The 25,022-nt window shown below is 33.4% G+C and overlaps 3 protein-coding genes and 1 long non-coding RNA gene across 4 annotated transcripts in view; 3 read left to right on the plus strand and 1 right to left on the minus strand.

The window, feature by feature from the left end:
• The window catches only part of LOC145725108 (uncharacterized), a 150,293-nt gene that overhangs the window by 86,311 nt on the left and 38,960 nt on the right, over window positions 1-25,022 (minus strand). The gene's annotated exons all lie outside the window — the stretch shown is intronic.
• Window positions 1-25,022, plus strand: part of LOC145725098 (neural cell adhesion molecule 2-like) — a 416,642-nt gene that overhangs the window by 3,557 nt on the left and 388,063 nt on the right. The gene's annotated exons all lie outside the window — the stretch shown is intronic.
• On the plus strand, window positions 14,887-17,128 carry LOC145725584 (uncharacterized). Its single transcript, XM_081974383.1, has 3 exons — window positions 14,887-15,382; window positions 15,414-16,924; window positions 17,122-17,128. Exons 2-3 carry the CDS (start codon window positions 15,525-15,527, stop codon window positions 17,126-17,128), a joined length of 1,407 nt encoding a protein of 468 aa, XP_081830509.1. The 5' UTR covers window positions 14,887-15,382; window positions 15,414-15,524.
• Window positions 16,870-22,335, plus strand: LOC145724620 (uncharacterized). Its single transcript, XM_081972976.1, has 2 exons — window positions 16,870-22,091; window positions 22,147-22,335. Exons 1-2 carry the CDS (start codon window positions 17,232-17,234, stop codon window positions 22,195-22,197), a joined length of 4,911 nt encoding a protein of 1,636 aa, XP_081829102.1. The 5' UTR covers window positions 16,870-17,231; the 3' UTR covers window positions 22,198-22,335.

The raw sequence follows: 25,022 nt of genomic DNA on the forward strand, positions 1-25,022 counted from the left end.
TTGTCCAGTAAAAAGTAAGTTTTCGCATTGAGTTAAACAAATCTGTATTATTTAAGCAAATTTGTGTCATTCTGAGCCAGTGTAACCCATACTGTTCTATAACTAAAAACACAGTAGTAAAGGTGCACTATAATATTATAATCTATACAATTTTTGGCAAAAACTAGCTGCATGCAGTTTGGTTTTGAACATATTGTTTAGCATCAAAAAAACAAGACAATAGTGGATGATTTCAACAATTTAATTCGTATCGAATATTTATAAAATTTGGAGGGTCGTTTTCAATGTTTCATTCGATGAATGCTTTTTTGTCGCTGTCAGGTCAAACAAAACTGAAGTGGTTCGTTTTATACAGGTTATAATGCTTTTTATCGGAACTGAATACTTTCCGGCGGTTTAAAATAATTGAAACCAGCACTTTAGTAGAAATTTCTGTGTTTGTTGATGTATTATTTTGTTGTTTATTGAATGGCACTAAACTGGTATTATTGATTAATAAGTATCTTGTACTTACTTTAGAAATTCGATCAAAGTGAAACTGTTGTTAAAAATGTAGGAATTAACTAAATTTAGTACATTAAAGTTTAAACACTTACTAAAATTTTAACATTAGATTAATTTTTGTTAGTATTATAACTCAAAATAAAAAATCGTACAGCTCAGCTTACAGAAGTTGTTTGCTTCAAGATTATCTGAAATATAGAAGAAAATACCTCTTTATTTTTATGTTGATATGGGATTTTATGCGTTTTCTTACTCTTTAGGCAAATTGCCTTAAAGTTTTTATTTCCATGTCCTGAAATTAGGTCATCAGATATTCAATGTCATTGAGAAAAAAGGATAAAAGTTGAAGCAGTAAAACATAAATGGACCAATAAAGTATAATCTCTGGATATTTTCATAATTTTACGATTTTGAGTACCTAATATAAGTTTGGGTTTTGTAGATACATACAGTTATGTTTTTGACTTGATTTATTGCACATGTGGGTTGAGTACAGTTTGCTGACTTTTCATAAATAAAGTGCAGATTTATATAAACTGATGTGAAGCAACAACGAAGCCATTAACTATAATATTTACCTTCAAAAATATTGATCTTAAATCTTTATAAATTCTTGAATATTTAAGATAAATTTAATAATAAAGTTCAATTATGGGGATAACATAAATTATTTCATTTTGCTTTTTAAAATGTCAACTTCAGCAAGCTTCAATTAGCAGCATACCTAATATTTTTTATTCACAATTTTTTTAACTAAAGAGAATACAAATTATTGCAAATTCTGTGTAGCTTTCATCAACTTCTCTTCAATCAAGTAATATAATCATAATTGAAACGTTACTTGGAAAACATATCAAACGTCGTGTTGGGTGTTAAAATGTATCGATTATTATCAAATTTTTCCGGAAATAATAAAAACAAAACCAAATTTCAAGTCAATAACGTCATTATTTACAAATTGACAAATTTTGCCTCAATTTAGCCTCTGTTTTTTTTTTCTTCTACTGCCAACCCTATATCTACACAAGTATTTGGTACAGCCTGTATAGGTGATTCAATAAAAATCATTAATTTTTTAATGACTTTTCTATTACGGTTACGCCACTTAACGCTGATTTTAAAAACCTGAAATGATTCTCAGCAGTTTCTCTTAGTAGTTACATTAAATCGTTTACAAAATACATAAAATCCTAGTCTTTTTAGTGCTTCAAGTGCCATGTAATTTTCTTAGTTATAATTAGCAAACCAATCAGTACATTTCGAAAAAAAATTTAATAGAAAAGAGTTTTCAAATTTCAATGGAATTAATTCGACCTCACAAAATTCCAATTTTAAAATCGCGGACCGGCACCAAACTTCCATCATCGGACCTTTATTTCGCCACACTTTGCGCTCACGCCTTCCCAGATAACAAGGTAATTAATTGTCTTGACAAAATGATTAATACATCGGGGAAAGCGCGTTATGCTTAGTCCCAGAATCCTCTTAAAGCCGAATTAATTACGATCCGGCAGCGCCCCGAAATTAAAGTTGACCCCCCTCGATTCCTCATTCGCATCCCCACCTAATTGGTAATGCATGATATGACCAGAAAAGCTCGTCGCCTATATAATTCATTTTCTCAAGTTATAAATTGGAAATCGAAATTGTGGTAATGACGGTCCGATTAGATCGGATTTCGGTTTCGCCAGCAATGGATTAACCGGAGGGTCTTAAAGGGTTAAAGCAGCGAAATCAAAAAACAAATTGCCAATACCAAGACGTGCCTATCGAGTTAAACGGATGGAGGAGACATGACAAAAAAGGAGAACTGACAGTTATGTACCATTACAATGCCGTGCTATCGGTTTATCTATGAAATGTCCAGTTTGGTGGAGGATTTCCTGAAAATCAACGAAAATATAGGGACGCTAGGGTTTCGCGTCGTGTTGTTTATATGGACGCCACAGATGGAATCAATGCTGGGGGACCTTCGAAACTTTTAAATTAAATTCTTGCCTATGACAAGGAAACTGGGTAGTTGATGGTAGAGTCTTGTAGTGACAATAATATACATATACGATATAGTATCTGCCCTAATTTTCATGCATAATAAGTCTTCTACGATATGTCCAGTTAAACTCCCTGAAGAATTAGAGTTACTTAATAACACATAACACTTACAACAGCAACTACCATGCTAAAAATGTGAATCCAATGAAAAATCCAACTACAACGCTGTCAGTGCATATGGTCATAACTCAATTTTAATTAATTACTGACTATTATACCAGGTGTCCAAGAGCACCCTGGACATAGGAGATTAACATGGGAAAACGGTTTTGATTTTTTTGCGCCTGTACGGTTGATTTGATTGAAAAATCGTATTAATGAAAGTTGTAGTACCTATCACGGACTAGTTTTCTGTATTTTTTTCAGATCTCTAACTTGAGCCCTTTTGTCGTAAAACACGAACAAAAATGAGAAAATTTAAACTTTTGGCCTGCACTGTATAGGCGGTTGTCGGGCAACGGGTAAACAGGTCATTGTTGCCGGTACGGTTGCTCGACAATCGCTTCTACAGTGCAGGTAAAAAGTTAAAATTTTCGCATTTTTGTTCGTGTTTTACGACGAAAGGGCTCAAGTTAGAGATCTGAAAAAAATACAGAAAACTAGTCCGTGATAGGTACTACAACTTTCATTAATACGATTTTTCAATCAAATCAACCGTACAGGCGCAAAAAAATCAAAACTGTTTTCCCATGTTAATCTCCTATGTCCAGGGTGCTCTTGGACACCTGGTATATTTTTAACTTAGAGCAAACGCTACGGACAAGACTAAAAAATATACACAAATTACTGAACAGATTGCTCTAAGACTAATAACAAAAATACGACATCCTGCAAACCCACTATGCATAACAAGACAGACTAGACAATCCCGTTACCTTTTCCCCGCTGTCACCCTGTTAGAACATTTTAATTAATTGGAACTTTTTTTTTTTTTTTTCTTTCTACTCAATGTATAATTTGTATATATTAATTAGAAATAAGATTACCTGTACATATTAAAAAACATGTATACATAGGCAGAAAGACCGTAATGGTCGATAGCCGTTTTTTTCTGTTGGAAAATAAAGATTGTTTATATACCAGGTGTCCAAGAGCACCCTGGACATAGGAGATTAACATGGGAAAACGGTTTTGATATTTTTTTGCGCCTGTACGGTTGATTTGATTGAAAAATCGTATTAATGAAAGTTGTAGTACCTATCACGGACTAGTTTTCTGTATTTTTTTCGGATCTCTAACTTGAGCTCTTTCGTCGTAAAACACGAACAAAAATGCGAAAATTTAAACTTTTTACCTGCACTGTATAAGCGGTTGCCGAGCAACCGTACCAGCAACAATGACCTGTTTACCCGTTGCCCGACAACCGCCTATACAGTGCAGGCCAAAAGTTTAAATTTTCTCATTTTTGTTCGTGTTTTACGACGAAAGGGTTCAAGTTAGAGATTCGAAAAAAATACAGAAAACTAGTCCGTGATAGGTACTACAACTTTCATTAATACGATTTTTCAATCAAATCAACCGTACAGGCGCAAAAAAATCAAAACCGTTTTCCCATGTTAATCTCCTATGTGCAGGGTGCTCTTGGACACCTGGTATATAAATTTTTGCAGGGTCTTGAAACTCAATTTTCTACCAAATTCTTTTTCTATACAAACCAGCGATTTCAGGATGACGCATCGCAGTTTTTCCAACATTTTTGAGCAAGCATGCGCGTGATTAAAAAAACCACAAAACAATACTAAAAGGAAGAAAAACCAGTCAGACGACATACAATACTAAATTGACAAAAAACCGATGGACGCCAGATTTGTTTTTCTTCGTCACTTTTATAGGTCCAAGGTCTATACATTACGTTCTGTCATAGTGCATTAGATTTCTTTGCAAAAGTTAATCAAATTTTGGGTACTTACTCTGTTTTGAAACGATAGATCTATTTTTTTAAATGTTTTGACTGTTTGCTACTAAATAAATATCCAAAAACAAAAAACGCATTAATTAAACATTAAAAAAAAAACAGTAAAGCAGAAAGGAATAAAGTTATGGTAATAATCCGGCGATACATGTTTCAACTGGTTTCACCAGGTATGCAAAAACTAAGATTGGACGTTCAGACTTACTCTAAAAGAAAAGACGAAGCAGACAGAATAGTCTGAATGAGAATTTACATTATTGATTTGATATTTTCGAAGAAAACAAATTACTTACATTATCTGCCATTTTAATATTTGAACACTTAATGTTTTCGAGGAAGAATTCTCAATCGCTTAATCCATATTGATAAATTATTCACAACACTAGAGAAATCCCTTACACAACCATTAACTGAAAATAATTTTCTATATTATCTGCCTATTCAAAAAACAAGGAACATAGGTGAATTGAACAGTTTTAGACCTATCTCTATAATTCCAGTAATAGCAAAAGTATTTGAAACCGTACTAAAAAATCAGATTGTGGAATTTTATGAGTCAAATAATTTATTTAATTTTGGGAAATTTGGCTTTAGGGCAAGGAAGTCTACCACAGATGCTCTAGTATATTTAATAAATAGGATCATAGAGGGAACAGAGAACAGAGAGATTGTGGGGGCGGTCTTTTGTGATCTTACCAAGGCATTTGACTGCGTTTCTCACAGTCTTCTTATTTCTAAATTAAAAAATTGTAATTTTGATGAAATCTGTGTTAAACTTTTAAGCTCTTATTTGGCTGACAGGAGGCAGTACGTGTCTATAAATAATAAAATATTAGACACACTAAAAATCACCTGTGGAGTTCCACAGGGGTCGGTGCTAGGACCGATACTTTTTTTGCTTTATATAAACAACTTTAATTTGGGTTCCGGCTCAGGCTCCATACATTTTGCTGATGACACCACAATTCTTGTTAAAAACAGGGAGATGAAAACTGTATATGAAAAAATTACTGCTGCTCAAGAATCAGCACTAACTTGGTTTGGTAAAAATGGTCTAAGCCTGAATGAAACAAAAACTAAAACAATATTGTTCAGTCATAAAACAATAGAACAGCAGGAAAGTTCAATTTTCCTGGGATTTTGCTTGGATCCCATATTATCTTGGGAGCATCATGTTGAATTTATAGCTGCAAAACTCTCAAAGAGTATTTTTGTGATAAGGTCTTTGCGAAATGAGTTGCCAAGACAGTCATTACTAACAGCATATCACTCGATATTTCTATCTCACTGTAGAATTTGGCAAGACAAAATTTACATATAAACATACAAAAATTGAGACTGAGTCATAGTCGATACGGAGTGAACTATTATGGACCCCTATTTTATAATGCCTTGCCTAGTGATGTGCAGCTTCTGGACAATAAGAACTTTTTTAAGACTATTAAGTGTTATCTACTTAAAAATGCATTTTATAACATAAACTTGTACCTGGGTGGTGCATTTCATATGAGTGTGACCGAGGGGGGAGAGTTTTAATTGGTGTTGTCCTGTCAGATTTTAGTCAGATTTTGGTTTATGTTAGGTTGAGCAATAGATTGTCATTTTAATGCATGTATATATACAAGTACATATATATATATAAGTACTATGAAATACCATGACGTGTGCAAACAAATGTACTTAAATTTGTAACGCATGTAATATATTGATTTGATTTGATTTGATTTGATTATAACATTCTATAACTCCCTACCAAGTATTAAAAGTATTAAAAAATTGACTATGATTTATTTGAGTAATGGAGCCCTACGATTATAGGGAATATCTATTGTAAAACGAAATGAACCTTAGACATAAGAACAATAGGGTATCTTTTAGGCTAATTTAAAATAAAATTTAATATTTCACTATAAATTATACTGGGTATTCCAAATGTTTCGAAACGGTCTACCTTTTTACACAAGGTTAAAGCTACAAAGATGGAATTTAAAAACGTAACTCTGTGCTAGCATCAGCAACCAGAAAACAACAATTTAAACTAGAATGAAGTGAATAACACCAATATTGATGTCTTGGGAAAACTAGACAACACGTTCAGAATACACAGCTGGAAGATGCGAGAGAGTTTAAAAAGAGTTCCCTGACTATGGTTATTTAATAAACGTTTAGGAAGCTGCTAAAGTTCGAAGTTTTGTGAGTTTGTTAGCTTAAAAGTTGAGAGATAGAGTGATAGGAACTTTGCCCCCCGTTATAGAAATTTTAATATTTACATTTCCATAATTTTATACAATATGGTTCAAATATTTTTTGAATTGATTTGTATGAGGTCAGTCCTTTTTTTCCATTATTGTCAATTTTTTCAATCTTCATCACCAAAGAGATATAATTGTGTAAATATTAAGCTCCTGAAATGTACGTAAAGTTGTTAAAAGCTAAAATAACAGTAACTAGGAACAACTCTGATCTCAACTGATCATTACATGATTACATCTACCAACAATGTTTTAAGAGGTACTTGGAAGTCAAGGGACGATGTAGTCAAACGAAGAAAAAGAATTTAAAAAATATCACAATAATTAACATATTAACGTGGATTACGACAGACACACAAATTGTTATAAGCTCAAAGAATTTAGTACAAATTATGAAACGTCGAAATGTTACTATGAAATGGCAACATCGTATATTATAGTCAAAACCCTTTGCAAAATTAAATAATTTTTATTAACGTATGTATACAGTGTTGTTAAGGGTAAAGTTAATCAATGTTGCAATACAGGGTGATTCAGAGTTAAATGTACAAACTTCACCAAGATTTAGAGTACCTTCTCATGATCCGAAATCAATCATATATTATATCACAAAAAATAGCTTTTACATTATTAAGACACTTTTTTACGTGGGTTACGTTTATGTTAATTAATTATGTTTATGTTATTATTATGAACTAAACTTCTACTTTTTTAAATACAAGTCATATTTTATTTTTACCCCGTCAGAAAGATTGTTTTTTGTCCTTTAAAATGACCTATAACATGTATGGTTTCGGATAAATTTTCCCACCAGATTCACCGGATTAAACTTATGGATTTTTTATGGGGTCACTTGAAAGACAGTTTATATAAACATACAAGCATTCATTAAGGAACGTTTTAACACTTGTTATAATACATTTCTAACTCTTTTCATTTATTTAATCTTGATAAGCGAATATTATTACTTGATTGTTATGACATATTTATCGAAAACAAGTTTCTATTAAAATTACTACGCAAAATTTATCTCAAACCATACTTGTTAAAGAAAAAAAGCAATCTTTCTGATGAGGTAAAAATAAAATATCTCGTATTTAAAAGAGTAGAAGTTTAGTTCAGAACTAAAAAAATAGCGAATCTATAAAAGTAATATTAACATAAACATAATCCACGTGAAAAAGTGCCTTAATAATGTAAAAGCTATTTTCACCAAACTCTCATAATAACGAAGTTACAGGGACTTGTACAAAATGTCGAAAATTCTAAATGACAATTAGAAAAAAACAAAAGACAATAGCAAAATTTTCGTCAATTCTCGCATCAAACTCACTTTGGAAAAAAGACCCCGGCAACGCCTTTTTGACTTGCAATCGCTTGAAAAATGTAACACAGTAAAATCAATGACCGTTGAAGTCTGCAAATGGTTTAAACCTAAATTTTTATATTTTTTTACTCCGGATCTGGAATTCATTTATTTTTCCGTTTATTTTCTTTAATATTTCACTTAGCCAATATACCATCCAAATTTGAACTGGTTATACCAAGTGCTACAGAAATTATATCCAAAAGAAAATTTGGACAAAGAAATCTATATATTGGTAGCGAATCGAGATGGACTCACGATATGTGGGTGATTTCGAATCACCAATACCTGGTGAAGTATGTACAGGGTGATTGATTGAATTTTGACCACCCCCTTAACTTTCTTAATTTTGATTTTAGCAAAAAACGTTAAATACAAAACCAGTAGATATTTAGGTCTACTTTATTTCTAGATAAACAGTTATTATACAGGGTGTCCCAAATTTGTGTAATAAACCAAACTTATGTTTTTTTAAATACGATGACCAACTTTTTATCCGATATTTGAATTCTACGTCAAATTCTAGGCCTAATTGATGTAAAAAGTCTGTATCGATATTCAACTGTTTCCGCAGCAGCGTCGTTGATTGGTTGAATTTTGACCACCCCCTTAACTTCTTTAATTTTGATTTTAGCAAAAAACGTTAAATACAAAACTAGAAGATAATTAGGTCTACTTTATTCTTAGATAAACAGTTATTATACAGGGTATCCCAAATTTTAGTAACGAACCAAACTTATGTTTTTTTAAACACAATGACCAACTTTTTATCCGATATTTGCATTCTACGTCAAATTTTAGGAATTGATGTAAAATGTCTGTATGGATATTCAACTGTTTCCGCAGCATCTGTTACTTTAACAATGTTTCCTCGACTATGTGATTAAAGTTGAATTTAGTTACTCAAATTTGGGGCAGCCTGTATAATAACTGTTTATATAAGAGTAAAAGTAGACCCAAATATCTATAACTGTTGCTACAACTAGTTTTTTTACTAAAATCAAAAATACGGAAGTTAAGGGGGTGGTTAAAATTCAATCAATCAAGGACTCTGCTGCGAAAACATTTGAATATCGATACAGACATTTTACATCAATTAGGCCTAGAAGTTGACGTAGAATTAAAATATAGATTAAAAAGTTGGTCATTGTATTTAAAAAAAACATGTTTGGTTTGCTACTTAAATTTGGGACACCCTGTATAATAACTCTTTATCTAAGAGTAAAGTAGACCTAAATATCTACTAGTTTTTGTTATTTAAAGTTTTTTGCTAAAATCAAAATTAAAGAAGTTAAGGGGGTGGTCAAAATTCAATCAATCACCCTGTACATTTAACACTGAATGGACACCCTGTATAAATGGATTTGCAAAAATATTAATGAAACTGATTTACGTTTTGACATAATAAATTTCTGTGTTTTTTATTTTCGAGTTCTAAGGTTTTATAATTTTTTCCAGTCCGTGTCGTGGAATTTAAAGCTTGAAAAAAAAACTGGTTAAAAAGTTTGGTAGCAATTTTCGGCGCACAATTCCTCTAAATTTTCCATTAATTTCCGCCGAGACCCGATAACAAAAACCGAACAAGTAGAAACACCAAAGTGACGTAACTGGCTTTATAGGCCTCAAAGCCCGAAACTTCTTCAGCGTTTCCAGTCGCGGAAAATATCCGTTTTCCTCCGAAGGTCGGAGTTTGTCGGTTTAGTAATTAAAACGTGCGAAGTTTTAAACTTATATTAAACGACAACATTGCTAGCTACCCACGTAATTAAAGAGTTTGGAACCCGAATACATCGGGCGCAAAAATAAAGTTTCCAAACTTTGGATTAATAATACTCAGGCTGGGGTTATTCTGGACAACATAGCAAGCTCAAAAGTAGTAATTACGCTTTAAACAAAGTTTAATCATTTAGTTTTGTCGTTTTTTTGTTCAACAATATTAGGTTTGATTATGTTAATATCTGAAAATTATGGAAATAATACAATCCAAGCGTTAGATAATGAAGTTCAACAAACTTAGAAACCAATCAATTAACTAGAACAGTGAAACACATACACCTTAATGCCATAATTGCGATATACCATTATCTGGTCAATGAAACATTCTAATGCCAATGCTTGTCTGATTTCGCATGTCGTCGGTGGCCAATTTGTCTGTTTGATTTACACATGTGTTTGTTAACTGGAGTGTATGGTTCGCAAAGACTACCTTAATGCTCATTACGTTCGTTTTGGTGATCATACTAATATTAGCATTCACTTGAATGAAGTAGATTAAATGTTGTTAACCTCAAATGTGAACCGACCTGTCAAGTTTGGTATCAAATAAGTTCATAAGACTTCATTCACATTTGCTAATATAGTAAAAAGCTCTCTTCAATTAGCCAATTCTTGATGAGCCATTTTAGAGAATTCCATTATACAGGGTGGTCCAGTTTTAAGTGTCAATAATTCACCATTCGATAGCTCATCAAAAAATAAGTGGACATGCATTATGTCATTTTTCTGAAAAACGCATCCTGAGAAAGATCCAAAGTTCAGTTTAAAAAATGTTTTTTTTGCTATAACTGTCAGACCGTTGGGGCAATTTTAATAAAATTTGGAACAAGTACTTCTGAAATAAATACTTGTTATGTGATGTAAATGACATTCGTCAAAATGGTTTAGTGATGTTGATATAGGGAGATGGTATTCATTTTTCCGCTCTATTTTCCACGTTCACTCGATATTATTCAAAAATGACGAAAATAACTACCTGGGTTATTGCATTTACTTTAAAATGATTCAAAAGGATTCATTCAAATCTGGTCATCTGGGAGGTTTACGAGTTAATTTTTAAGAGAGACACTGAAAATAGTCAAAAATGTGAGACTAATTTTTACTGACGTTCAATTTTTCGGACTATAGGTAATGTACAACTGAACATTAAAGACTTGTGACATACCAAATTTGTACTGAATAGTTTATAAACTTGTTAATTACGGCTAGGGATAATTTTAAGTTAAACTAAACTTAAATCTAAGATTACATTTTGTTGAATTAATTTCATGTTTTTGTTTGTCCGTAATGAAAATAAATAATTTTTGCACAGAACCTATGAACACTAAATATACTTAGCAAAACTTTATTTGTATGGTGTTTTCCTACATTTCAATTGGTAATATCAAGCTACAGTTCTAACTGATCATCAAACATCACTTATTGTATATCCTGTGGATATTGAACCATTTTAGAGAGTGTGGACGAAATCTCAGGCCAATTTATAATAATTTACGATGAGAATTTTTTTTATATGTATATATATCTTTTAAGTTAATTCAGATGTTTACAGAAGATAACGCATCACAGAATCACCTTGTGTTACTTACTCATTAAGTATACTGTTTTAGAAGCATTATCCTATAAAGTGATCGACTACTGTAATTTTAACCAACACTCATTAAGACCAAATCCAATTAAGTTGCCAATCTTAAATTTGCGTGCAAAGAGCGTACACTTAAGAAATGATTAATTTCCGGTCTCTTAACGGGAACACTACAATAATTACCTAGAGTCCCCAAAAATAAAAATGATTAATGTTCCTTCTGGTATTACATTGGTCCATCTCTAAAAAATAAAATTTTGCATTAAGTTAATGGCTACAGGGAGTTACGAAGACGTTTCTGGTATAATATTATAACATTTAATGGAAGTAGCCGAACATTACGTCTTACCAGAAAAACTGAAAGTCCTTTTTTTTGCAGGTAACATCTTCCTGAAGATTATCGCACGATAGCGCTGAAACCGAAATGAAATTATCCTAATGATGTTCCTAAAGTTGATTAGGACCCAAACTAATTAATGGCGTCGCGGGATGGTAAATTTTTGGTTAATTAAATAGGTTTTATTTGCCGGCACTAATTCCGGAGATCCTTTTGTGGAGGGGAAAGCTAGGGTAAATATCATTTTGAATATTCCAACGTGGCTCTCGGATTATCCCTTCTACAAGGTGAGTTTAAATATTGACCTTTGTGTATTGACATGAGACGGCTCCTTCTCTTTACCATGTTAATTGTATTTAAAAGTTCTTATTCTATTTAGGTCAAAAATCAAAGTAGTACACTTTTAAATAATTTAAATTGAAGCAAATCACACATTTGCTCAATTTTTTCAGCGCTAATCAATTGACCTAGATCTATTCAAGCCGAAACTTCTTGGCCAAAAGCGAATCAGTTTACCCGTTGGGATGTTTATTAAAGCAGACAATGAGATAATGGAAACATTCAGTCCGGAACAATAGACAATAAATGCTTAAACATACGCGTGTGTATGTCAGGGCAAACCGGTTGATTTATTCCGTTTTGCCATTGTTTGGTTTATTAAAGTGTGCCCGGAGATACTAGTCCGTAAACTTTAGGAAATGGATTTTCTGATTGCAAAGCAAAAAGCTCGGGCAAATGTGGAGATAATTTACTGGACTCGCGGTCTTATTTTTGGTTTGTTTGTTGCGTAAAGTGTTCCGGAAACAAATCGTCCATAATTAATCCGGGAATGATACGCCGCAGTTGTTTTCCACTTCTACTGTAAATTTGCTGTTTTAAGTAATGGCCGAGAATGAATATTTAAACGGGACGCCAAAGATAATTTTACATTTTTTATCACTAAACATGTTGCTTTTATAATGGAACAGCTGTTTTGTAGTACAGCTGAAAGTGGCCCTATCAGAATATTTGTATGAAGTGGATCAGATATAACGTTAATCAATGTTTTAATTTTTATTATTGTGGTGTGGCAACACGTAATAATTGAAAGTATAAGTTAAGCCATTGCAATTGGCGGTATAGTTAATACTAGCGATAACAGGTATTTTTTCAGTTTGCGAATTCAAGAGGCTTGAGATAGGTGATTCCGTCATCCTCATTAAATATTTGCAAGCAAAACCAGTGTTTTCTTAAAGAATTTGGCTACAAAGTAAATAAGTTGAGTAGAGACATTGAATGAGGTTATAAATGCAACTTACCAGATTTTTGGGCTGTGGCTACTGATAAAGTATTTTTATCACGATTTATTTTTATTTTCTTTGCATTATGTGGGTAGTAACTCAAAATTATTACTAAATAAACTTGTTTTGAATGTTTTGATTACAGAATGACTGACAGCGATTTGTTATGATTTTGAAAGGTTGGTAGCACGGCCGGATATAAACTTTCCTTAACGACCGCTTGGCGCGAGAATTAAAATTTCTGAATTTTAGATCCGTTTTTCGTCTTAATGGTCAAATCTACGGTATTGAAATAATTATAAGTTGATAGCCGAAAATGTGCTCTACAACTTTTATCTAAAGCGTTTTTCCATTAAATGAACCGTACAGGCGCAAAAAAATCAAAACCATTTTCCCATGTTAATCTCCTATGTCCAGGGTGCTCTTGGACACCTGGTATACATTAGATATAGACACCATATCTACCTTCGTTTTAAAATTTTAATTTTAATTTAACACTATTTCAATTTCAAATATTAAACAAGAGTGTGTAACATTTTTTACTTTTTGATTAATAATTACTTCAAACAACTTAAGCTCGGAATAAATACTTTTTTTTTGAAAAGGACAGACTTTGTTTTTCTATTAACAATCTACTCGAACTCGGGCTTATAGGCGTATTATCCGAAATTGAAAATTGTTTTTGCAACAATTCCCCGAACGATTAACATCTAATCCCTCTTATTAAAATTCAGTTTACCGAGTTATTTTTCCCGGTAACGAATCCTCCTGGAAAACCAATTTTATAACGTGGGCCGGCCCGCACTGTTGCCGTTTAATCTAAGTTTTTAACTTTTTACATTTTAATTAGAGAACCCCAAACTTTCTTTTCTTATAATATACACAGTTATGATAAGAAGGCCTCTTCCGTTCCACGCATATTTTATGTAATTTAGACTTTCAGATCTTTTGCAAAGGATTTAATTTAATTAAATTTTTAATTATACAAAGAGCTCTCGAGTAAATATGTAGCAAATTAAGTTCTTTAGATTTTTTTTTGCTGAAATTTTGTAAAAGAAAATTAATAGAAAAATAAGTTAAATTAATTTATTCTATTTTTAAAGACTAAAGGTTATTTTTAATTAAATAATTTAAAAAATCACATACAGGTGTGGTAAAAGAAAAACCGTGTAATTGACAGAGACTCATTGAAAACTGCGTGCGCAAGACAAAGACAAAAAATCACGATAAAAAGTCTAGTAGGCGAAAACTTGGAGTAGTAGGCGATTAGTAATACTTTTTTTAAATTTGATTATTGAACCATTCTTATTTATTTTGATAAATGAATGTTTACTGTTTGGTATGATCTCTTCATTTATTTAGATGTTTAGCATTCGAATATTGTAAATTCTAACCTCAAAATAAAATAAAAAATAAACATGATAAACACCGCCGATACTTTTAAGTTTTCTGGAGGCTTGCATTGTAATAATTGTAAATTGTAATATTTTGACAACAGCAAAAATGTGCGCTATTTACAGAAAAATACCACTAATTAATAAGAGACTTAATGTGGAGAACTGCCCCCAATACAGGTACAGTTGTACTACCAGTTGATCAATGAGAGAATAAAGAAATTGAAGGTTTTGATTTATTTCAGTCAAATTAAGAGCAATTTAATGGTTTCTGAGTAATTTATTGATTTATATATATACAGGGTGTCCCACGACGAAAGACATCGAATGATATTGGAAAAAGTATAAATAGGAGAGTTTTGAAAATTAGGCAGGATACTGATGTGGGCATGCCCAATCTAACTAAAATTTTTTCAAGATGGTTGCTGTTTAGTCTTCAGCTAAACATATATCTTAATGTTATATAAATAATCAGGGTAATTAAGGACAATCATAGTTTATAGATCTTTTAACATTTCATAATTACAATTAGTAAGCAAAACGATAATTGTTTAACTATATTCAAAACAGCGTAACATAGCGTTCTATATTATTTAACAGTGGTTGCAATAATTATAGTTCAGCAGCCACCAAACTGTTTATAAATTGTTTACAAACGATGACTGTAACAACCATGTCAAAACCATAGAGTTTAATTGTTTCTGAGCCACTGGTATGTTTAATAGTTTAGTAAGATTGTTAGTTACATGCGTAGGATTAAATCAGTATTGAAATGGCACTCAAGACTCTCAATAACTCTACCCACCCAATCTAAACCTTCAACCTCCTCAATATTAAACATGGTCCTTCGAGTCTAAAATAATTAATCGGTAACCTATGTTAGCCACAGAACAAAAAATCTAATCAAGTAATATTCGGCCGCGAGTCGCGTATACAAATCGATAACTCAGTGCAGGTCGCGTATACAAATCGATAACTCAGTGCAGATCGCGTATACAAGTGCAGATAACAAGTAAAGTGAAGTGATTCATTCAGTGCAAGTGAAGAGTTTAATCTCAACACAAAAATGGAAACCGTTAACAAATTAAGCAAAGCTCAAGAGGTATTAGGACAAGAGATCAAACGCATTCACACCAATATAAAGAAAGACCCATTAAACAGAAAAACCCTACAATACGTTGAAGAAAGGAGAACTCAAGTTCAGAAGCTATGGAACGAAGTTAAAGTAAATGACACCCAGCTCAAAGAGCTGAAAACATTAGAAACGCAACACGCTACGTACTTTGCTAGCAATTACTTTGAACAAATCAGAACCATTTATAACGATGCTCTACAAGAGTTAAACAACTGCAAGGAAAAACTACTAGACGAAGAGAGAAAACAAGAATTAAAGCAACAAGATAAGCAGCAAAAAAGTGCCACTCTAAATCAACTCACGCAGGAACAAACCTTGCGAATGAGCGATTTGGATGAACTGGTTGAAGAATTCACTGCAACATTTGATCCCGAGGTAAAAAGTGGACTTTTTTCAACAATTTTGAAAGACTGGAACATCGTAACATCCTTACACTGGGAAATTTCAAAATTGGACGTTGATAAAGCTTCAAAATATTTTGAAGAAAACAAATTCAAGCAACTTCGTACCTTGATTGCCAAAATTCAAGGACAATCTAACAGCAAATCATCACCTCTGAAAAGTGAGGTAGAAAACCAACAACCACAAATGTCAGTGAATAGAACCAATAACATCAGCCTACCTCAAATAAAGATACCAATATTTACTGGAAACTACGAAGAGTGGACGCCATTTGAAGACATGTTCAAGAATGTGATCCATAACAACGAGGCACTCAGCGAAATCGAAAAAATGAACTATCTAAAAGCTCATGTCACAGGGGAAGCTGGCAGAGCAATTCAACATTTTCAAATCAGTTCAGCGAACTACCATATTGCATGGGGTCATCTCAAAGAGAGATACAGTAACGAACGCCTAATCACCAACAAGCTTATTAACAAAATACTGGATCTACCTGACAGCAAACAAGAATCATCAGAGCAGCTAAAAGAAATTTACAACACAACAAAAGAATGCTTGAAAGCCATTGAAGCTCTGAACATGAATACATCTCAATGGGACCCGATCATCGGTTGCGTCCTACTGCGGAAAATCGATAAGAGAACACAAGAGCTATTTGAAGCTAGTTTGATCAATCCACTACAAGTGCCAGAACTCGACGAGATGTTGAACTTCATCCTTAAGCGGTTTCGAGCCATCGAATCCATATCTACCGATCGACATGACGGACGCGAAAACAATAGCAGCATGGGCAGTTATCAACCACATCAGAGAAAACAGCAAAGTCAAAGCTGTAAGTACTGCAATTTATCTAACCATACCATTTATCAATGTTTAAAATTCAAAGCATTAACAGCTTATCAACGGTTTAATACTGCTAAAGAAAAACGGTTATGTTTAAATTGCTTAAACCACGATTTAACTACAAAATGCCTGTCATTTCAAAAATGCAGAATTTGCTTTCAAAATCATCATACGCTTATCCACAAAGAAAACAACCACAACAAAACGAAAACGCCAAACGAGCAGAAATCAAAACCATATTTCAATCAATCAAACAGGGTAGGAACACATGTCGCGCATGAAGGAGGTAAAACATTATTAGCGACAGCAATCATTAGAATTCAAGATTCAGATGGAAAAAACGAAAATTTGAGAGCCTTGATCGATTCAGGTTCGCAAGCATCTTTTATCACTATGGAAGCTGCCAATTTACTACAATTACCCAAACAGAAAATTCATGCAGAAATTTCTGGTATAGGGGGATCAACCAATGAGAGCTGCAAATACAAAATATCTGTACAATGCAAACCACGCATTACTAGCAAATTTACGTTAAATACTGAACTGCTGATTTTACAAAAATTAGCAAAAGATATGCCAGAACACCCAATTGAAGTAAACACCGAATTATGGCAAAATAAAATTCTTGCTGACCCAGGCTTCGGAAAGCCGGGTCCAATTGATGTGATTCTTGGAGCCCAAGAATTTCACGAAATTTTGTTAGAAGGAATCGACAAGTCAAACGACGGCCTTGTAGCCCAAAATACAGAGTTAGGCTGGATAATTTGGGGAAGCATTCATCAATCCTTAAAACAAACCAACATTGCAGTAGTAAGCATGATAACACAGTCTGAAGAGAAAGAATTATCACGGTTCTGGGAATTAGAGGAAATTTCGGAAAAACGACAATTAACAAGCGATGAAAATGCATGCGAGGCATTTTACGATAAAACAACATTGCGTAATTCGAGCGGTACGTACACTGTTCAAATTCCGTTTAAAAACGAAATTGAGTCATCGCAATTAGGTGAGTCAAGGCCAAGAGCGTTGGCACGTTTACTGTCCTTGGAGAAACGATTATCTAATGATTACAAGTTGAATTTGGAATATAAAAAATTTATGAGTGAATACATTAAGCTAGGTCACATGAAACAGGTGCAGTGGAGTAACCAAATCCAAGGAAAATATTACATACCTCATCAACCAGTTATCAAAGAAACCAGTACGACTACAAAGTTGAGAGTAGTGTTTGACGCATCATCAAAAACGACAAATGGAAAAAGTTTAAATGACATCATGCACGTAGGTCCTAAAATTCAAGATGACCTTATAGATATTTTATTACGTTGGAGAAGTCACAGAATAGGATTTACAGCCGACATAGAGAAGATGTATAGACAAATTCGAATTTCCGAAGAAGATCAGGACTATCACAGAATCTTATGGAGATTCTCGACAAACGACCCAATTCAAGAATTCAAGTTATTGACCGTAACGTATGGAACGGCTGCAGCACCATACTTGGCTGTAAAAACAATTCAAAGGTTAGCGGAAGACGAGAAAATGTCGTATCCAACAGCATCAAAAATCAGCTTACAGGACTTCTATGTGGACGATCTAATGTCAGGTGCAGAAGACGAAAGAGAGGCAATTGAAACGGTGAATGAACTAATAAGCATGTTCAAGGCCAGCGGGATAACACTAAGAAAATGGTCTAGTAATAACAGGGAAGTCATAAAAGCAATACCAGTAGAATTGCGAGACGAAAGCGCAGTCAACATTCAAGAAGATGACACCAGAAGATCATTAGGATTATTATGGTCACCAAGTGACGATTCCATAAGATTTAAGGTGGCGTTAGCACCGTCACAAAAGCTTTCGAAAAGAACAATATTAGCGGACATTGCGAAACTATTCGATCCGTTAGGATGGCTAAGTCCAGTATTAGTCAAAGCAAAATTGATCATGCAAACATTATGGTTAGAAAAACTTAGCTGGGATGAAGAAGTCTCACAAGAAATAGCAGCTTGTTGGAATAAGTTTCGGCAGCAGTTAAAGTCCGTTGAAGAAATCAGCATTCCGCGTTGGACGTATCAATCAACCAAGAACAAAATTGAACTACACGGATTTAGCGATGCTTCAGAGAAGGCATACGGAGCTGTAGTTTACGTAAAAATTATAAATAACGACGAAAGCATCAAAATCACACTATTGACTGCAAAGTCAAAAGTAGCACCAATAAAAACAAAAACAACACTACCAAAACTGGAGTTATGTGCAGCAGTATTGTTAGCAAGGTTACTAACTAGAGTTAAAACGGCTCTACGTTTGAATAAAACACCAACATACGCTTGGATTGACTCCATGATAGCATTATCATGGATCCAAGGAACGCCCAATAATTGGAAAACATTTGTGGCAAATCGAGTATCTGAGATACAAAACTTGGTGCCATCTCAGCATTGGAATCATGTGAAATCTGAAGAAAATGTAGCAGATGTAATATCACGAGGCATTGATCCCTCTAAAATCAAGGACTTTGTTCCATGGTGGCAAGGCCCAACGTGGCTGCAAGGAAACAAATACCCAGTAAACGCAAAAATTCCAGAGACCGAAGAAGAAAGGAAAAAGAGCATACAAGTAAATGTAGCACAAAGAAGTGAACCCAAAATTCATGAAAAAATTTCAACATTGCTGTCAATGAATCGCATAATTGCCTATTGTTATAGATTCATTAACAATTGCAAAAAAACAGGCATCAGGAAAGGTACATTAACAATTCAGGAAATTAGCAACGCTGAAGAAAAAATTGTTCGGTTAGAACAAGCTGGAGCATTTCACGCGGAAATTCAAGCTCTAAAATCAAATAAAACAATAGATAAACAAAGTAAAATAGTCAATTTAAGTCCGTTTATCGACAAAAACAATATCCTACGAGTAGGAGGTAGACTGAAACATTCACTATTAAAATACACAGAAAAACATCCCATAATTTTACCAGGAAGATGTCATTTAACAAACTTGATTATAAGAGATGCGCATAACACAACATTACATGGAGGTAACCAGAATACCTTAGCCTTCATTAGAAGAAAATTTTGGCTGATTAATGGAAAAAAGGCAGTAAAAAAGATAATTAACAATTGTGTAAAATGTATCAGATATAAAGCTGCTACAGCACAACAGTTAATGGGACAGTTACCACCACCTCGAGTGACTCAATCAGCGGCATTTTTACACACTGGAATTGATTATGCAGGACCAATTCAAGTGCGAACCACAAAAGGACGAGGAAATAAATCATATAAGGGTTATATTGTAGTATTTGTGTGCTTAGCAACTAAGGCACAACATCTTGAACTAGTAAGTGACATGCTAGCTGAAACATTTTTAGCAGCGTTAAAACGGTTCATATCTAGACGAGGAAAATGTGCACACATCTATAGTGACAATGGCACAACTTTTGTAGGGGCAAACAACTTAATCGAGTCAGAAGTTATCGCGTTACTCAGAAAGGAGAAAATTGAGGATCGAAGCACATCGTTGGGCATACAGTGGCACTTTATCCCTCCCTCAGCACCTCATTTTGGTGGTCTTTGGGAAGCGGGCGTCAAATCCACAAAGTATCATTTAAGACGAGTGATTGGAGATACAACATTGACCTTCGAGGAGTTATATACGTTGTTAACACTTATTGAGGCATCATTGAACTCAAGGCCTTTGTGTCCGTTGTCCGAAGACATAAACGATGTTGCCGTTCTCACACCAGGTCACTTTTTAATCGGAAGAGAACTATTGTCACCGATTACTCCAATCTGCGAAGACATCATCAGTAATATGAATCAAAGATGGAAAATGATACAAAAAATGCGTAAAGAATTTTGGAATACATGGATGCAAGAGTACATACATCAACTTCAGCAGCGGTACAAATGGACATCCAAATCAAACAATTTAGAAACGGGAGAAGTAGTAATCTTAAAAGAAGATAACGTAAAACCAAGTCAATGGCCATTAGCTCGAATAACCGAAGCGCACGCGGATAAGGACGGAATTGTTCGAGTAGTGTCAATAAAGAAGCCAGGGGGAGTAATTACCAAACGGCCGATTCATAAGCTTATACCGTTACGTGGAGAATCAGAAAAAAAGGCAGTAGAATATGGAAATGAGAGAAATCAATTTAAAGGCAAAACAAGGTCAGCAAATTTGTGGAAGAAAGCCGTTGTAGCGATTTTATTCATATTAAGCTTAGTAAATTCAGCAAAGGCTCAATATAAGATAGAATATCCAAAACCAGGATTGTACATTGAACATATTGGACAAGCAAAAATAGAAAGGGGAATCTTTCGAATTGACATAAAGCTGAATAAATCTGATATCAGCTACCACATAAAAAACATAAAAGATGTTACAGCCCAGATTCAGAACGTATGCCAAAATGTGGCAGAAATATCAGAAAAAACTGAATGCAACACATTAATTTCCGATATGCAATTAAAAGAAACTAGACTAGAGTGGGTTATAAAAGGAATATACGACGTTACAAGGTCAAGGAAACGGCGAGGATTACTTGGAAAACTGATGACTTCAATTTTTGGCGTAAATGACGAAGTATACACCGACATTAACAATCTAGAAAAGAATCAACAACAATTAATACATGCATCTAGTCATCAAACTAAATTTATGCTGCAGGCACTATCTCAGTTTAACGACACCGAAAACAGAATTTACAGCAAGCTTAAGCAGTTTCAAGAAAAGGTTATCAGAAGCCAAGCCGCTATAACTGAGATGAAGCAAAGCTGGTTTCAAGCGGTGGACGAAAACAGACTTAGCATTCACCTTCTGAGCTCATATCAAGTTGGGAACAATTATTTAGATGAAGTATATGACTATTATAAAAGTCTGTCTGACATCTTATACAACACAGGCAACATATACTCAATGTTAACACCGGGGCAGATAAGGGAAATAATCCAAACTGCAGAGCGCAAAATGCCACCAAGCATTGAAATCTTACCTCAACCCATATTGAAAACTGAACTTGAGGAAACAGAAAACCAACTACACGTTTATGTGTATTTTATAGTAACTGAGTTCAGCAATTTTACCGTAGTCAAGGTCAGTGCGATACCGTCTGCAGTGGAAGGCGACACGTATTTAACAATTGACCTACCTCAAGAACTGCTAGCTAGTGATTACAATGAACAAAAATATTTTCACATAAGTGAAGAAGAATTTAAGAATTGCATAGGAATCAGAAAACATTTATTCGTATGCTCACCGCCTTTAATAAGGAACATTGAAAACAGCCCGAATTGCATTTTAGATGAAATATATCAACGAACTGAACATTCGAGCTGTCCCGTTAAGCGAGTGAAAATTAAAGCAATGCAATGGATTCAACTTTATACCAAAAATTCGTGGATTTTTGTGTCACCTGATTCATCAAAAGTTGCAATAACGTGTAACGGTAATAGAGAAGATTTAGTCTTAAATAAAACAGGAATCATTTCGATTTCATCAAATTGCATTATATCGACTAATAAAATATCTATAGCAGCTAGGCGCAGCGACGTATTTCCGGTTCTAGCAGGTTTTATCAAGCAGGTGGCGGTAAACTTGACCACGTCAATAAAGCAACCACCTCAAAGCCAATACGAAGAAAACATCATTCATCCCTCAGATGATTTTCGAAAGCTAAAAGAAATGGAGGAAGACATTGAAACCGAGCTAGGACAACATCACTGGAAATCCATAACTAAACATTCTATGTTCACAGGTGCACTGACATCAGCAGCGGTAGTACTTATTATCATGGCGGTCATAGTAGCAGTCAACAAATGCCGTCGGGCACTAACTACTACCAGATCTCAACCAACAACCAAACATAAGACATCTTCAGAGATGATAGAACTGGCATCGCTAAGACGACACAGTCTCAACAATGAGGCCTGATATGAAATCATCAACCTCTAATTCAGCTCGCCAAATTCAGTCGAGCCCGGCAAGATGTTTAGTCTTCAGCTAAACATATATCTTAATGTTATATAAATAATCAGGGTAATTAAGGACAATCATAGTTTATAGATCTTTTAACATTTCATAATTACAATTAGTAAGCAAAACGATAATTGTTTAACTATATTCAAAACAGCGTAACATAGCGTTCTATATTATTTAACAGTGGTTGCAATAATTATAGTTCAGCAGCCACCAAACTGTTTATAAATTGTTTACAAACGATGACTGTAACAACCATGTCAAAACCATAGAGTTTAATTGTTTCTGAGCCACTGGTATGTTTAATAGTTTAGTAAGATTGTTAGTTACATGCGTAGGATTAAATCAGTATTGAAATGGCACTCAAGACTCTCAATAACTCTACCCACCCAATCTAAACCTTCAACCTCCTCAATATTAAACAGTTGCACTTCCGTTTATACCGGAAGTCGATCACAACTTTCTTATTTTAAATAGAACACCCTATATATTATTACATATTTGGATTCCACACAAAATTCTGACCAACTTTTGTATAGAATGCCCTATGCCTATCTCTGGCCGTTTTCGAACTATTTGATGTTTTTCCAAAAAAGCGACAGTTGCAACGATCAACATATTTTTGTACTCTGTCAAAACCGTATTTCATTTTGCAATGAAACTTTGGGTTATTGTAAATAAAGGATCGTTTTATTAAACTGAGTGTGCGTATCGACCCATTTGTATACAGGGTCGTCAAAAAAAAAATCATAAACCTGCCACTAAAAAAAATGAAAAATTTCAAGTTTTTTAAATAGAAACCCACATTTTTTATGACGGAATTATTTTGAGCATTAAAAATTACTATACGTTTCAATTTACTTGCCTATACCTAAATCCAACCCTTTTTCGTTTTATTTTTCTAATTATTAACTTTGTTAAAGTATGAATTTTTCATTGTTGATATGAATAATCTATTTTTATAAAATCGTGGAAAAAAGTACACTTTTTATAATTATTTTTATATTTGCTGTGCTTTTGTCATCAACAAGTCGATTTTATACAAAATAGTCCTTTTTTGCACCTTCGCTATCGTATAATAATTTTCAATTGCGTGGAAAAATGATGTACTTTTTGCACTTGATACATAAATAACTATTTGATGACATAATTACCGAAGTGGCAGTTGTTTTGATAACAATTTTGTAATTACAGTTACATTTAACATAAAGATAACATAAAGTATACTTTAGAAATCAGAATTAAAACTTTTTATTTAGATTAGATTTTAAAAATATTTTTATAATATACAGGATGTTACATTTAAAAAAGTGCATTATATTTTGGTTTTACCCGGTATAATTCGGGTCACTGAACTTTTGATCTTAAGAAAATTTACTTAAAATTATATGTATAACTCTCATATACAACTTTTTTTCTACGAGCAATTCAACGATGATAAGGAGTGGGTAATTTATAGTTAATAACCCTGTACAAAAGACACAATGAAAGTCACGTTGCCAAATTAATATTAAGTAAAGTAATATTTGATATTTCAATTTGTGAAGAAATTAATTATTGTGTTTTTATTATGAACCACGTGTCAAGTTTACCCATACTATTTAATATTATTTATTATGGTTTAATTTAATTTTGAGGTTATGATAGGTTTTCTTATTTGACAGAGTTTTGCAACGTAACTGCAATTCGACTGCTAAACGAAGAACAAAAAAGTTTGTTTAAGCAATTGTACACAAAAACCTATGTTGTAATGTGTGTAATGTTGTAATCAAGTAATCTAGTCGACGGATTCAGAAAGACGTTTAACAACATTGCAGCAACATTTTTATCTACTTGGACTTTTTTTAGATTTTTCTATTTTTGTCTCGTGCATGCAATTATTAATGTCTCTCTGTCTGTTACACGGTTATCCCTATGATAGGTTTTTTTTACCACACCTGTTTACGTGTATATTGAACAACGTTAATCTTTTAAATTAGATGTTAAGAAAAAAATTTCTTTTGAAAACTTTGGCCTGTCACTCTCACAAGATTGTTTATTTTAAGTAGAATTCCACCTTTAAGTATGAGCACAAATAAGTTGCTGGTTTTTTTCTAAACTAGTAAATTTAAGGAGAAACTTCTTAACTTTGTTTAGGCTACTGTTACCATCAGCAAAATTTGTAATAGGATTCTTTACATAGATAACACTGTATATTTCTAA

The sequence above is a fragment of the Ips typographus genome, linkage group LG2, assembly GCF_016097725.1.
Source record: "Ips typographus isolate SLU linkage group LG2, UJ_Ityp_2.0, whole genome shotgun sequence".
NCBI classification, from domain to species: domain Eukaryota; kingdom Metazoa; phylum Arthropoda; class Insecta; order Coleoptera; family Curculionidae; genus Ips; species Ips typographus.

What these genes read in the sequence shown, in the direction of transcription:
- LOC145725584 (XM_081974383.1), top strand. Translation starts at nt 15,525, where the DNA reads ATGGAAACCGTTAACAAATTAAGCAAAGCTCAAGAGGTATTAGGACAA.
- LOC145724620 (XM_081972976.1), top strand. Translation starts at nt 17,232, where the DNA reads ATGGAAGCTGCCAATTTACTACAATTACCCAAACAGAAAATTCATGCA. An exon ending in GAATCAGAAAACATTTATTC is followed by an intron (nt 22,092 to 22,146) that starts GTATGCTCACCG and finishes ATTGCATTTTAG; the next exon opens with ATGAAATATATCAACGAACT.